This window comes from Mustelus asterias, chromosome 26 (assembly GCF_964213995.1).
Source record: "Mustelus asterias chromosome 26, sMusAst1.hap1.1, whole genome shotgun sequence".
NCBI lineage: Eukaryota > Metazoa > Chordata > Chondrichthyes > Carcharhiniformes > Triakidae > Mustelus > Mustelus asterias.
The window spans coordinates 6,497,133-6,511,000 of record NC_135826.1 but is presented as its reverse complement, the minus strand read 5'-3'; the positions used below and the strand labels follow the sequence as shown (position 1 = coordinate 6,511,000).

At 46.6% G+C, this 13,868-nt stretch overlaps 1 protein-coding gene across 2 annotated transcripts in view; it reads right to left on the bottom strand.

The window, feature by feature from the left end:
* The window catches only part of atcaya (ATCAY kinesin light chain interacting caytaxin a), a 47,744-nt gene extending 34,258 nt beyond the window's left edge, over positions 1-13,486 (bottom strand). Inside the window, exons 1-4 of one of the 2 annotated variants that reach the window (XM_078198127.1) lie at positions 13,033-13,486; positions 12,797-12,910; positions 2,232-2,296; positions 373-594 (exon numbers count right to left, since the gene is read on the bottom strand). In XM_078198127.1, coding sequence (XP_078054253.1) covers positions 373-594; positions 2,232-2,296; positions 12,797-12,873 — 364 coding nt within the window. In that variant the 5' untranslated portion in view covers positions 12,874-12,910; positions 13,033-13,486. Of the gene's footprint in view, positions 1-372; positions 595-2,231; positions 2,297-11,195; positions 11,294-12,796; positions 12,911-13,032 lie in introns of those variants that run through there. The other variant, XM_078198128.1, reaches the window with a different exon arrangement.
* Between the last annotated feature and the right edge of the window lie 382 nt (positions 13,487-13,868).

Below are 13,868 nucleotides of genomic sequence, written 5' to 3'. Positions count from 1 at the left end.
ATCCTGAAGTAAATATCCGTTACGAAAAGAAGGCCCACCACAGAGCAAGCTCCAACGTCATAATCAATGATGACCAACAAGGAACAATTAAGCAGCACAGTGAATATGGGTAATACTTGTACTCTTTTCACCAATCGTGAGAGGAACTGGAAGTGAATTCCAATCTCACAATTGATGCCTCAATGCTTTGTCATTTTAACTCAATCCATCAGATTGGACCCTCCTGACTATTGTAAACCTTGCTTGGCTCATATATAACGAGAGAGATCCCAGAGAAACCTGTTACTGAGGAAGATGCAGTCTAGCAGTCATCAGCCCCCTCCTGGATAGGAGGGAAGAAAATTGAAAGCCAAATAATCTTTTCAGAATTACCTTCCCATTCCAACTCATTTCCATTTCCTAAATATTCCAGGGAGTCTGTCTCATCCGGAGTCTCCAGATCATCGACATTAATGTCGAGGTCGTCAGGCGTATCCAGGTAATCATCCGACAAGATGGAGCCTTCACTCTGATCCAAGGAGATGTTGATTTCTGGGGCAACGAGAGTCTTACGCTTCGGATGATTCCCAATGATATTCAGTGTGTTAGGGGGCACTGAGCAGGAACAGAAATAGAGACAGTTACTACTATTACTCAGTATGGGTACTTTCAATGATACATTTGAATCTAAAATTAGCTTGCACAGTCATTGGAATGCACTGCCCTTCGATTTCTCAACCCAAGTTAGAGACTGTTCTTTGACTTCGGTGTCCCAGAAGTTATGGATCATGCTCTATTAACCTAATGCATTTAAAATGTCCTCCAATGGTTAGAAGTCCGTACATTTGGACAACATCAGCAGAGTTTCTTGGGTACGTTCATATACCCTGCTGGATCGTACTGATTTCTTTCACTCATTTTCACAGCTGTCAAGGCCAACATTTACTACCTTGAGAAGGCAGTGACTGGCTTTCTACTTGAACCACGAGGTACCATTTTGATATAACTCAGTTGGCTACAAGACCACTTCAGAGGACATGTTAAGAATCAGGTCAGGCTGGGTAAGGATGGAATGTTTTGTGCTTTAAAGAAGCTGGGTGATTTTATGATACCGACGGTCCTGATACCAAACTCCTTATTTCCAGGTCGATTTAAACTGGACTCAAATTGCCGTGGTGGCATTTGAACTCCAGTTGTCTGAATTACTGGTGCAGTAAGTAATTACTACACTACTGTATCCACAGGAAGTGGAATTAACAGACAGAAGGAAGACAGCAATTGTTGATTATTATTCATAGCAGCAAAACTGAGCAAAATCACCACAAAAGATCCCAAACCGAAGCAGATGGGGATCACGGGGTAGATTTCTTTTAAACTCTGGAAGTAGATCTACCCCGTGGAGGGACAATGAAGGTCTCCGATCAGGCAGTTAGCGGGTGCAGTATGTCAAGCTCTATCATTTTATCGCAAATTCAACCGAGACAACAAGGGTGAAGTATCCTCCAGCTATTAGCAACAGGACTCCATTGTGAACTGGGTTCATGAGTCTTAATCCAATTCCTGGAACACAGACTTGTCCCTATTGTCTTCATGCTGTGTTCTGTAGATGGGCAACATGGTGGCACAGTTGTTAGCACTGCTGCCTCATAGCACCAGGGACCCGGGTTCAATTTCCAGCTTGGGTCACTACCTGTGCGGAGTCTGCGTGTTCTCCCTGTGTCTGCGTGGGTTTCCTCCCACAGTCCAAAGATGTGCGGGTTAGGTTGATTGGCCATACTAAATTGTCCTTTAGTGTCAGGGGGACTATCAGGGGGCTACGGGGATAGGGGTTGGGTGGGATTGTGGTTAGTGCAAACTTGATGGGCCAAATGGCCTCCTTCTGCACTGGAGGGATTCCATGATTCTACTCAGTACCAATGGACAATCTCATCCAGAAAGATCACAACATGACTGGTATGAGAAATGGAACAAAATGGCACACTAAGGTCATTGGGTTGCTCTTTGGAGGTTAGAGTTGTTGAACATCATTGAAACAGCATCAAGGGAACACTATTTTCCATCTAACATGTGCTCAACATGTTCTGGGAATGCTTAATGGAGCATTGTAGAGGGAGTTTATCTTGCATGTAACTTGTACTACACCGTCCAGCGGGTGACTAAACTGAACAAGTGTTCAATTCCCCAGCGCCAACAACACTTATGCTGAGGAGCTCAAATTGACAAAAGAAAAGAACAAGATAGAAAAAACTCACAAGTTCTATTTTCTAGAGCTGGTAATCGCCCAAGAACATCCATCCCTTGTTCCTCTGGTATTGGTCTGCAGAGGAGAAAGAAAATTAATCAGCTCAGCTGTAGGATGGTCAGTGGCTTGAGTTTGTCTGGCCTATGATCTTAGGGCAGCAACTTTAGGCCTTGACCCAGTTCCAGGTTTGTAGCCCGACCTTTTCTCCCTCTCCTAGCAATATGGGAACAGGAGTCGGGAATCCACCTGCCTTGGCTCCATATCCTGTAATATCAATAGCTAGCAAAATGATATGAGGAGAGATTAAGTCGGTTAGGATTATATTCACTGGAGTTTAGAAGAGCGAGAGGGGATCACATAGAAACTTATAAAATTCTAACAAGGTTAGATAGAATAGATTCAGAAAGAATGTTCCCAATGGTGGGGGAGTCCGAACTAGAGGTCATAGTTTGAGGACAAGGGGTAAACTCTTTAAAACTGAGGTGAGGAGAAATTTATTCACCCAGAGAGTGATAAATGTTTGGAATTCACTACCACAGAATGTAGTTGAGGCCAAAACGTTGTCTGATTTCAAGAAGAAATTAGATATAGCTCTTGGGGCTAAAGGGATCAAAGGATATGGGAGGGGAAGGGGGATCAGGATATTGAATTCGATGATCAGCCATGATCAAAATGAATGGCGGAGCAGGATCAAAGGGCCGAATGGCTACACCTGCTTCTAGTTTCTATGATCAATCTCAGATTTGAAATGATTGCTGAGGGCTCATGTGAAAAATAAGATTCCACCGTGCTACAAGATGCTGTACTACTTACTATTTTGTTTCCATTGCTGTTTTGAATTTAAATCTAATGTATTTGAGCTCACTCAGGCTGCTGTAATTAGAGTTTAAGTTATTGAGACACGTCTCCTGCAATCTCCTCCAGATGTGTTTCTGTTGTGAACAGAATTAACCCTCAAGCACTAGTGTCTCTCTCCTCTTGTCCTAACAGTGCTATTCTTGTGGTGTGCCCGTCCTAAAGGTACCAGCTCAGCTCTGTTACCTTGCCCGTGTGACCATTCTTTGTTCGTAAGCTGAGACAGTAAGCGTTGATGTACTATTCTGCCATGTTGTGCATCACATAATAGGCCTGATCCTGAGTGATTGTCGGCTCTTCAGGCAAGGGGCCAAGCCTGACACTGTCTGTACGCCATAACTAGACACACACACATACTTTACAGATGGGTTTACAGGAGAGCAATAGAGAGCTGGGAATCTGACTTGATATTTTTCTCTCTCCTTCCTGGGGCCAAATGTAATGAACTGAATATTATTTTGGCCGGGAGCGGCTATCTGGGCACAGGTTGCAGATTGTGGGGTGCTCCTGGTCTGCCTCTCAATTCCAACTCGGTCGGGGGGGGGGAGGAGGAGGCATTTATCCAGTGAGCTACGAGGAAGAGCCAATAGGATGAAACTTCCAGTGATGCCAGCTGGAACCCAGAAACATTAATTACGGCGCTCAGGGACAAAGACTTTACATTCAGCTGCTCTCCGTACAAGGGGGTCCTCCGACAGACCTTGGATCTGTGTAGAGTGACCCGTACACCTGCAGCACACACGGGCGGCAGGGCTAACAGCAGCACACCAGAGAAATCCAGACTTAAACACCACAAGAAAAGACAGCACAGTGGGATTCAAAATGGAAGTCAGCTGGTGAACATTGCTGCAGAGCACTGGACTCAGCCAGACTGGTCTAATCATTAAACACTGTCACATTAATCAAGTATTCATAACACCTCAAGCGTTAACAGCCTGAAAATCTGAACAGGCCAAAACATTCCTGAAATACATTCTCAAATTGTCTCAGTATTAACATTTCATTTTGATGGCACAATTCAGATTATCACCCACACAAATAGAATCGGCGTCTCACCTTGCTGAATTCTTTTTTTCATCAGTAAGCAAATAAATAAATAATGGGAAAATACTCTTTTTTTGCTATCAGAAACGTGTCTGCAGAAACAGCTGGGGCTTTACACTCCTGCCACCATTTTGATGTTGCTGTCACATGATAGGGACATTTTTCCTTGTAAGGAATTTTACAGGATTCCCCCAACTCCTTCCACTCCCCCTACACAGTTTAAATGGAATAAGCTAAGCAGTTGTCTAATGAGTGGGATGTGAACTGAGCATGCCCAACATCTCCGCGGGGATCAAGCATCTCTTCATGGGAACAAAAGGATTTAGTCTAGTCGGGAGAGTACTGCTTTGTGTCTGCTTGTACCGGCTGCATTGCAACCCTATCTCTTTGCACCTTCACCCTGATTGATTCTGTTCGCCCCTGCCACTTGTGGCCCTCAAGGAATCGGGAAGGAAAAATTAAAGCATCTTCGATTTTGGAGAATAAGTCTATTAATTGCTGTACTTTCAGTTTCGCCTCCCCTCCTGACGGTGCTGAGTCCTTGCTGCGGCATCGATTCCACAATCACCCTCTGGTTCCTTATCTAAGTGCCTATTCTACACTCAGAGCCCCACAGTTGAGACTAAGCGTGAATTAGGATGTTCAACAGAAGAGGGAGCATAGGATAGGGATAATATTTGCATTGTCGACAATTAACTGTCTTTCATTGTGTTTCATTTCCACACACACTGGGGGAAATCTTATCAAAAAATGGGCAGTGTGGTTACGGCGTGTAAAACAGAGTGTTTCCCACCCACAGCGCCGGCATGTTTTCGGGCCAGATCTTATGCCTCATTAGCGATAATTTTTATCTCCACCAGTTTCATGTCACTCCAGTGCGCATTCCCTCTGATTCACTCACCCTGCAGCAACTTAACTGCTGCAAGCACTGGGGAGCTCCATATAAATGGCTCCCCAACACTCGCTCCACAATGGCTGGTGAAGGCACTGGGTTCATGCTCCTGTAGAGCTGGGGGAGGGGGTGGGGGAAGAGTCCCCGAGAGAGAGAGTGCTGGCTAATGACATGCTAATGTATTAAAATGAGCATTCTGCGGTCCCGCGGCGTGTCTCAGGCCACTCCACCAGCGAGGGGCCGGTAAAAATCAGAACTCAGAAATTCGCTGGCGTGAATCACGCTCCAGATTTTGAGCACGCGCTGTCATTCCCGCAGACAGAGAGTGCGGGCACAAAATTGTCCCCGACATGTAATCCAGCTCCATGTTAGACCAATAGTGCAGTGATGCCAATAATTCCAGCCAAGGTCTGAGTGGGGAAGCTCACTGTTTGATGTGATGCTGAGTGGAAAGACTGCATGTTATGTGGGTTAGGGACCAATTCAATTAAGCGACATATATATTTCAAACATGTATTCAATTATCTCTAATTAGCAACAGGCCTTTTTGGAGTTGAAAGTGGATTAGAGGGAACACACAGTGTATTGCTCATTCAGAAATACTGCCATGTCAAACAGGGTCTGTAAGTGATCAGAGTCTCCTGTCACTGACTCACTTCCCACTTCATTCAAACTGATAGAACAGCCATTTGTTGACCTTGTGACCCTCAGGGTACGTCCACTTAATAGTGAAATAGAATTAAGTGTCTGAAAGATGTTGCTAGCTCTGATGGTCTGAGGGAGTGTTTGCTGTGACACTCTGAGGGAACGGTTATTGTGACAGTCTGTGGATGTGTTCCCCTGCTAACATCAGTCTTTTCTACTTGTTAAGTCACTTATTTTCACATTTAGGCACATGAAATGAGTGCTGGCTTTCCATCATTCACCTGAATCAAGATGAAACTGACTGGATGAAAATCTCTCCCCACAAAGCTGACGCACAAAATATATTTGGGCCTCATCGCTGCTGTTACCAGTGGGGGGGCGGGGCAGTCTCCACACTTCCAGAAAAAAAGGGGCACGGAATTGTCAATCTCACTCCCAACAGTTAATGGCCAGAATTCTCCGATCTTGTCACGCTGCCAGTGAGAACGGAGAATTTTAAAACACAAAATATTAGCAGGATAGAGCTTAAACCGGGGCTTGGGAGGGCGAAAAGGGGCCATGAAATGTCCTTGGCAGGAAGGGTTAAGGAAAATCCCAAGGCTTTTTATGCATATATAAAGGAGGAAGAGGGTAGCTATGGGCAGCACGGTGGCACAGTGGTTAGCACTGCTGCCTCACAGCACCAGGGACCTGGGTTCAATTCCCAGCTTGGGTCGCTGTCTGTGCAGAGTCTGCACGTTCTCCCCGTGTCTACGTGGGTCCCCTCCGGGTACTCCGGTTTCCTCCCACAGTCCGAAAGACGTGCTGGTTAGGTGCATTGGCCGTGCTAAATTCTCCCTCACTGTACCCGAACAGGCGCCGGAGTGTGGCGAGTAGGGGATTTTCACAGTAACTTCATTGCAGTGTTATTGCAAGCCTATGTGTTGACACTAATAGATAAACTTTAAACTAAAGAAAGGGTAGGTCCACTCAAGGACAGTGGAGAGAATGTGTGTGTGTGAGGTCTATACAACAAGTATCATATACTGAACACACCACAATGATGCTTAGCGAGATTCATAGAAGATTTAATCACAAGGCATAATGCAAAATGGAGCTGCAATGCTGATAGGTTTTCTAAAATTATGGTTGACTATCCTTGAAGGGTCTGGTAGGAAGAGCATTCCCTTCCAGATTAAATAAAAACAGCAGAGTCCATAAGGCAAATTGGACATTGTTTAAACAAAGAGTATCATATGCATGTTCTTACAGCTCTGGGACTGAAAACTGGTTTGAAGTGGGTGAGGTTCTTAACGAGTACTTTGCATCAGTATTCACATGGAGAAGGATGTGGTGGACGGTGAGTGTAGAAAGGAGGATGTTGACATTCTAGGACATTTTGAGATAAAAAGGGAGGAGATATTGGAGGTTTTGAAAAACATTCAGGTGGACAAGTCCCCAGGGCCAGATAGGGTATGTCCCATAATACCGAGAGAGGCGTGGGAAGAAATTGGCCAAAATTTGGCCTTGGCCAAAATCTTTGTATCCTCTTTAGCCACAGGCAAGGTACCAGAGGATTAGAGAGTAACTAACATTGTTCCTCTGTTTAAGAAGGGCAGAAGAGACAATCCAGGAAATTACAGGCCTGTGAGCCTGACATCAATGGTAGGGAAATTATTGAAGAAGATTCTTAGGGACAGGATGTATTCACATCTGGAAGAGAATAGGCTTATTAGCGATAGGCAGCATGGTTTTGGGAAGGGGAGATCATGTCTCACAAACTTGATTGAGTTTTTTGAGGAAGTGACAAAAAAAATTGACCAGGGCAGGGCAGTGGATGTTGTATACATGGACTTTAGTAAAGCCTTCGATAAGGTTCCTCATGGCAGACTGATACAAAAGGTGAAGTCATATGGGATCCGAGGTGAGCTGGTAAGATGGATACAAAATTGACTTGGGGATAGTAAGCAGAGAGTAGCAGTGGAAGGGTACTTTTCTAACTGGAGGTCTGTGAGAAGCGGTGTTCCACCAGGATCAGTGCTGGGGCCTCTGTTGTTTGTAATATATATAAATGATTTGAAGGAAAATGTAGGTGGTCTGATGAGTAAATTTGCAGATGATACAAAAATTGGGGGAGTAGCGGATAGTGAGAGGATACAGCAGGGTATAAATCGGCTGGCCGAAAGATGGCAGATGGAATATAACGCGGACAAATGTGAGGTGATGCAATTTGGAAAGTCTACTGCAGAAGGAAAGTATTCAGTAAATGGTAGAGCCCTTAGAAATATTAGCATACAGAGGGATCTAGGCGTGCAGATCCACAGTTCCCTGAAGGTGGCAACCCAGGTGGACAAGATGGTCAAGAAGGCGTATGGCATACTGGCCTTCATCAGTCAGGGTATTGAGTATAGGAATTGGAAAATCATGTTGCAGCTGTATAAGACTTTGGTTAGGCCGCATTTGGAGTATTGTGTACAATTCTGGTCGCAACACTACTGGAAGAATGTTGATGCATTGGAAAGGGTGCAGAAGAGATTTACCAGGATGTTGCCTGGTTTGGAAGATATGGACTATGAAGAAAGGTTGAACAAACTTCAAACTTGGATTGTTTTCATTGGAGCATCGGAGAATGAGGGGGGACCTGATAGAGGTTTACAAGATTATGACAGGCTTGGATAGAGTGAATAGTCAGAGTCTTTTTCCCAGGGTTGAAGGGTCAATTACTCAGGGGCATAGATTGAGAGTGAGAGGAGGAAAGTTTAAAAGAGATGTAAGGGGCAAGTTTTTCACACAGAGGGTGGTGAATGCCTGGAACGCGCTGCCGGAGGAGGTGGTGGAAGCAGATTCTATAACAACGTTCAAGAGGCATCTGGATAGATACATGAATAGGCAGGAATTAGAGGGATATGGACGACGGAGAGGCAAGAAGATATTAGATTAGAGAGGCATCTGTGTCAGCACAGACTTGATGGGCTGAAGGGTCTGTTCCTGTGCTGTGCTGTTATTTGTTCTTTGAGGCAATTGTCCAGTGAAAGCCAGACATTATTGTTTTAATACGGCCCCTTTCAGGGCAGCACGGTGGCACAGTGGTTAGCACTGCTGCCTCTCAGCGGCAGGGGCCTGGGTTCGATTCCTGGCTTGGGTGACTGTCTGTGAAGAGTCTGCACATTCTCCCCGGGTCTGTGTGGGTTTCCTTCGGATGCTCCAGTTTCCTCCCACAGTCTGAAAGACGTGCTGGTTGGGTGCATTGGCCGTGCTAAATTCTCCCTCAGTGTTCCTAAACAGGCGTCGGAGTGTGGCGACTAGGGGATTTTCACAGTAGCTTCATTGCAGTGTTAATATAAGCCTACATGTGACACTAATAAATAAAAATAAGCTTCACTTGCTATGTGAAAACTGGGATAACTCCACCTCTGAATAGCAACCAGACAAACTGATATTCCTCCTTCAAAATCAGATCATCTGGTAATTTATCTCATTTATCTTGGTGGGATCTTGCTGTTCACAAAATGGCGACAATCCAAAACATATCTCATTGACTGTCTCTTTGGAATATCCAGAAGTTCTGAAAGGCGCTATTAAAATGCAGGACCCTTCCTTTATCTACATTTACCGCCCAGCAAGAAAAAGAGAGGGAACAAATTTGAGGATCCTGGTCACAAAACAGAAAATGTTGGAAAATCTCAGCAGGTCTGACAGCATCTGTGAAGAGAGAATAGAGCCAAGGTTTCGAGTCTGGATGACCCTGCATTGGCTTTACTCTCTCTCCACAGGTGCAGGTCAGACCTGCTGAGATTCTGCAACATTTTCTGATTTTTGTTTCAGATCCCAGCGTCCGCAGTAACTTGCCTTTATCTTGAATCCCGGTCCACTGTCAGCAGGGTCTCATAGATGGAGGCCCAGAGCCACATGGGATAGCATGGCTGCCAATAGGCACAGATAAAAGCAATGTGGGCTATGAACTCCAATCCCCAGTTGTATGAAGGACATTGTGAATTTAGGATGTAAAAAAATTGATAACTTGTGGCCGGTGCATTATTCCAAAAGTACAGATTGATAATGACCACAAACTCTTTCCTGGTGCTGGCAACCAGTGTTGCCAGTACTTTTCGATCAAGGTCAGTCAAAGCTGTTTGTGTCAAAACACACAATCCTAACTATCACCCGACTGTGCTGCGTGGATTCTGACAGACTTGCAGTTGGAGAATGTTGGAGTTCTACACTCTGGACAAGCACGTCACATGCTATCTCAACACTAAATACTGTAGCTGTTTAGTCACCTGTATTGGTGACTATATACAATGTCTAAACACCTCATGCCCTTCAAACAATGTTCAGTGTGCCTACGTTGTATGAAAAAAAAATCCTGCATTGTGATTATGTCTCACTATTTTCAGTCGCACCTTTTTGTCAATATTTCCCTCTCCATTTTGCTGTCAATGCTCATGGTGTTTGCAGGCTCTGGCCTCCAGGTGACTCTGTGGAATGGATTTCTGAAATACCTTTCCCAATTCCCTCGGGTACGCATGAGAACACTAACTGTTAGTTATTAGCAATTAATTTAGTGTTCTGTCAAAGAACCCTCCAGATGCTGAAATTAGATTTTGTGGCATAGCAAAGAATTGAAGATTTAAATTTTAAGTTTGTTTATTCATGTCACAAGTAGGCTTACATTAACACTGCAATGAAGTGACTGTGAAAATCCCCTAGTAGCCACATCCCAGCGCCTGTTCGGGTACACTGAGGAAGAATTTAGCATGGCCAATGCACCTAACCAGCACGTCTTTGGACTGTGGGAGGAAATTCGAGCACCCGGAGGAAACCCACGTAGACACGGGGAGAATGTGCAAACTCCACACAGACAGTGACCCAAGCCGGGAATCGAGCCCAGGTCCCTGGCGCTGTGAGGCAGCAGTGCTAACCACTGTGCCACCGTGCTGCCCATCTGAACTTTGAGCAACCAGGAATAGATTCTGGAAAAAAACACATCCTCTCTACAATGTGGTATTCATTCTAACACACATTGTTTGTCTGCTTGGCCCAAGGTAGCACTCTTTCCTCAGAGCATGGGTCCGAACCTGAAGCAAAACCTAAGCTGGCGCTGAGTAATGCTGAAGGTCTCATTCTTCAGGTAAACTCATAGAATAATCCAGCACACAAGGAGGCCACTTGGCCCATCATGCCTGTGCCAGCTCTTTCCCCATAGCCCTGCAAGCTTCTCCTTTCCAAGTAAATATAACATTCGTTTTTGAAAGTTACTGCTGAACGTACTTCTACCAACCTTCCCAACAGAGAGTGCGAGACCGTAACAACTTGCTGCGTAAGTACATTTCTTCTCACTGCCCTTCTTGTTCCAGCAATTATCTCCATTTGTATCCTCTTCTTACTGACTTTCCTGAAGTGGACACAGTAACTCCTTATATGCTCCATCAAATCCCTTTATAATTTTGAACACCACGAATAAATCATCTTTTTACCTTCCCTGTTCTAAGGAGAACAACCCCAGATTCTCTTGTCTCTCCACATAACCGAGACACAGCTCTCTCGATGACGGCTTACCAGAGATATGTTGATTTAGCACAGTCTCCTGTCTTTTGTCATCTGTACCTCTTATAAAACCGAGGATCCCATATGCTTTTTTTAATACAGTCTTCTCAACATAAATGTTCAAGACGTTACACCGAGATTGCAAAACCGCCTGTTCCCAGGTTTTGGGAGAGACGACAGATCCTGTGATGCTATCTGAAGAAGAGTGAGGAGATATCCTGCTTGATATTCCTCCCACAGCCGGTGCTTTATCTCTGTGTGTGGGATAGTGATTGGCTACAGTTTCTGCCTACACAAAGTCAGTCACTATTCAGCTGTGCTGGTATTATATAAATCACTTTGAGGTTATAAAAGGCGCAATAGGAATGTAATTTAGATGTATTGATATGCAAGGGATGAATTAGGATCCATTGCCTTACAGTTATTAAACAATTGTGGTATTGTTTTGCCCCTCTCCTGAGGGTATTGATGGTTGTGAGTTCCAGATACAGATGTGACAGCTACCCCCTCCAGTAGCTCCCCTGGTCAAAATCACTAGGCTATTCAACTACAGGCAGCATCATAATTGTGACTGGTCATCCAACATCCATGCTTACTAGCATGTCTTCCCTGCAAGGGATCACAGGACACTAACTAATTATTCCCCTAGCCCTACCCACCCAACCCCCCTGGCCCACCCAATCCACCCCTACCCGCTCCACTCCCTTCCTCCCCACCCCCTTCCCCCCACACCCTCCCTTACCTCCCCGACCCCTCCACATGCCCCTGCCCCCCACCTCCCCTGACCCCCCCCCCACACCCTCCCCACCTCCTCTGTCCCCCACACCTTCCCCTGCCCCCACACCCTCCCCATTCCCCTGCTCCCCACACCCTCCCCTGCCCCCACCCACCTTCCCTGCCCCCCCACACCCTCCCCACCTCCCCTGCCCACCCCCACCCCCACATCCTCCCCACCTCCCCTGCCCCCCCCACATCCTCCCCACCTCCCCTGGCCCCCCCACATCCTCCCCACCTCCCCTGCCCCCCCCCCCCCCGCATCCTCCCCACCTCCCCCCCCACATCCTCCCCACCTCCCCTGCCCCCCCACATCCTCCCCACCTCCCCTGCCCCCCCACACCCTCCCCACCTCCCCTGCCCCCCCACACCCTCCCCACCTCCCCACCCCACCTCCCCACCCCCACACCCTCCCCACCCCCCCTGCCCCCCCACACCCTCCCCACCTCCCCTGCCCCCCCACACCCTCCCCACCTCCCCCTGCCCCCCTACACCTTCCCCACCTCCCCCTGCCCCCTCCCCACCTCCCCTGCCCCCCCACACCTCCCCTGCCCCCTCCCCACCTCCCCTGCCCCCCAACACTCTCCCCACCTCCCCTGCCCCATGATCAAACACCTTTGGGGAAAGAGGGACAAAATTGGGGTTTAAAGCACTTCAGAAAGCCAGAAATGTCTGTCCCATCAGGCAGTGAATGTGGAGCCGCTGTGGTGAGGCCGGCAGTGAAAGAGTTAACGGTCATGTTTTCAGCGGGGCTTGTGTGTCTCTGGGCAGGAATACTCCCTGGGAAATTGATGGGCTCTGAGCGCTGATGTGAATGTGGGGATGTCCGGATAACTAACCTGGGGAAATCATCATCCTGCCATTCCTCCTTCAGCTCAACATTCTCCATTCGCAGCGCAGCCTCGCTGGTCCCCATCACAATCCCGAAGATGGAGGGCACCAAGATTCAGCAGCTGAACAGATGCAAGAAATGATATTGATTAAAAACATTCAGAGCCGCCGTCTGCTTTAACCCACATCATCTAACCAGCATTGAAATTACAACAACAAAGGGGGGGATGTAAAGACCACTTACATTGTGTCTCTGATCCTTTATGGGCTTGTTATTTTTAATAAGAAATGGTCCTTTTGTCCATCACCGACATATCCCTCCGTCTGTTCCTCCTCAAGTAGACAATTTAAATTGTTAATTCTGAAAGCAGCGGCTGAAATAGCTGATCCTTGTGCCCACCTTCACATGGAGCCTTCCTATGCTGGGGTTATCTCTGCTCTCATCCCCGTTACAGATGCCAATCACAGGCTTAATTTTATCATTGCCAGCAGCCTCCTGGCAGGCAGGCAGGCACAGTGCTGTGTGCAGAGGTAATTACCAGGTTGGCAGGCACATCAGCAAACAGCAGCCTGGTCCTGATTGGTGCCACCCTAGGATGAAATCCGCACGCCCCATCCAATCGCAGGAGGAAGGAATCAGAACATATTGTTCAACCTGAACCACATCTCCCCTTTATCTGCACACTGCCCGGTGCTGCTTTATCTACTCCCTCTCACCAAACTCCCACCTTTCCCCTTCACTCAAACATCCCCTCTCTACTAGACTGGCAAAACAAAGTCCAAAGGTTGCATGATGTCAGGTCAGAGCTTTGTGCAATGAGAGTTGCCAAGTGTGTGTGTGTGTGTATATAATAAAAACTGCAGAGAACATATTCTGCTGTGGAAAGTAGTTGAGGCCAAAACATTGTCTGATTTCAAGGAGAAATTAGATGTAGCTCTTGGGGATAAAGGGATCAAGCGATGTGGGGAGGAGGAGGGGGGGATCAGGATATTGAATGTGATGTATCAGCCATGATCAAAATGAATGGCAGAACAGGCTCGAAGGGCCGAATGGCCTACTGCTGCTTCTATTGTCAATGT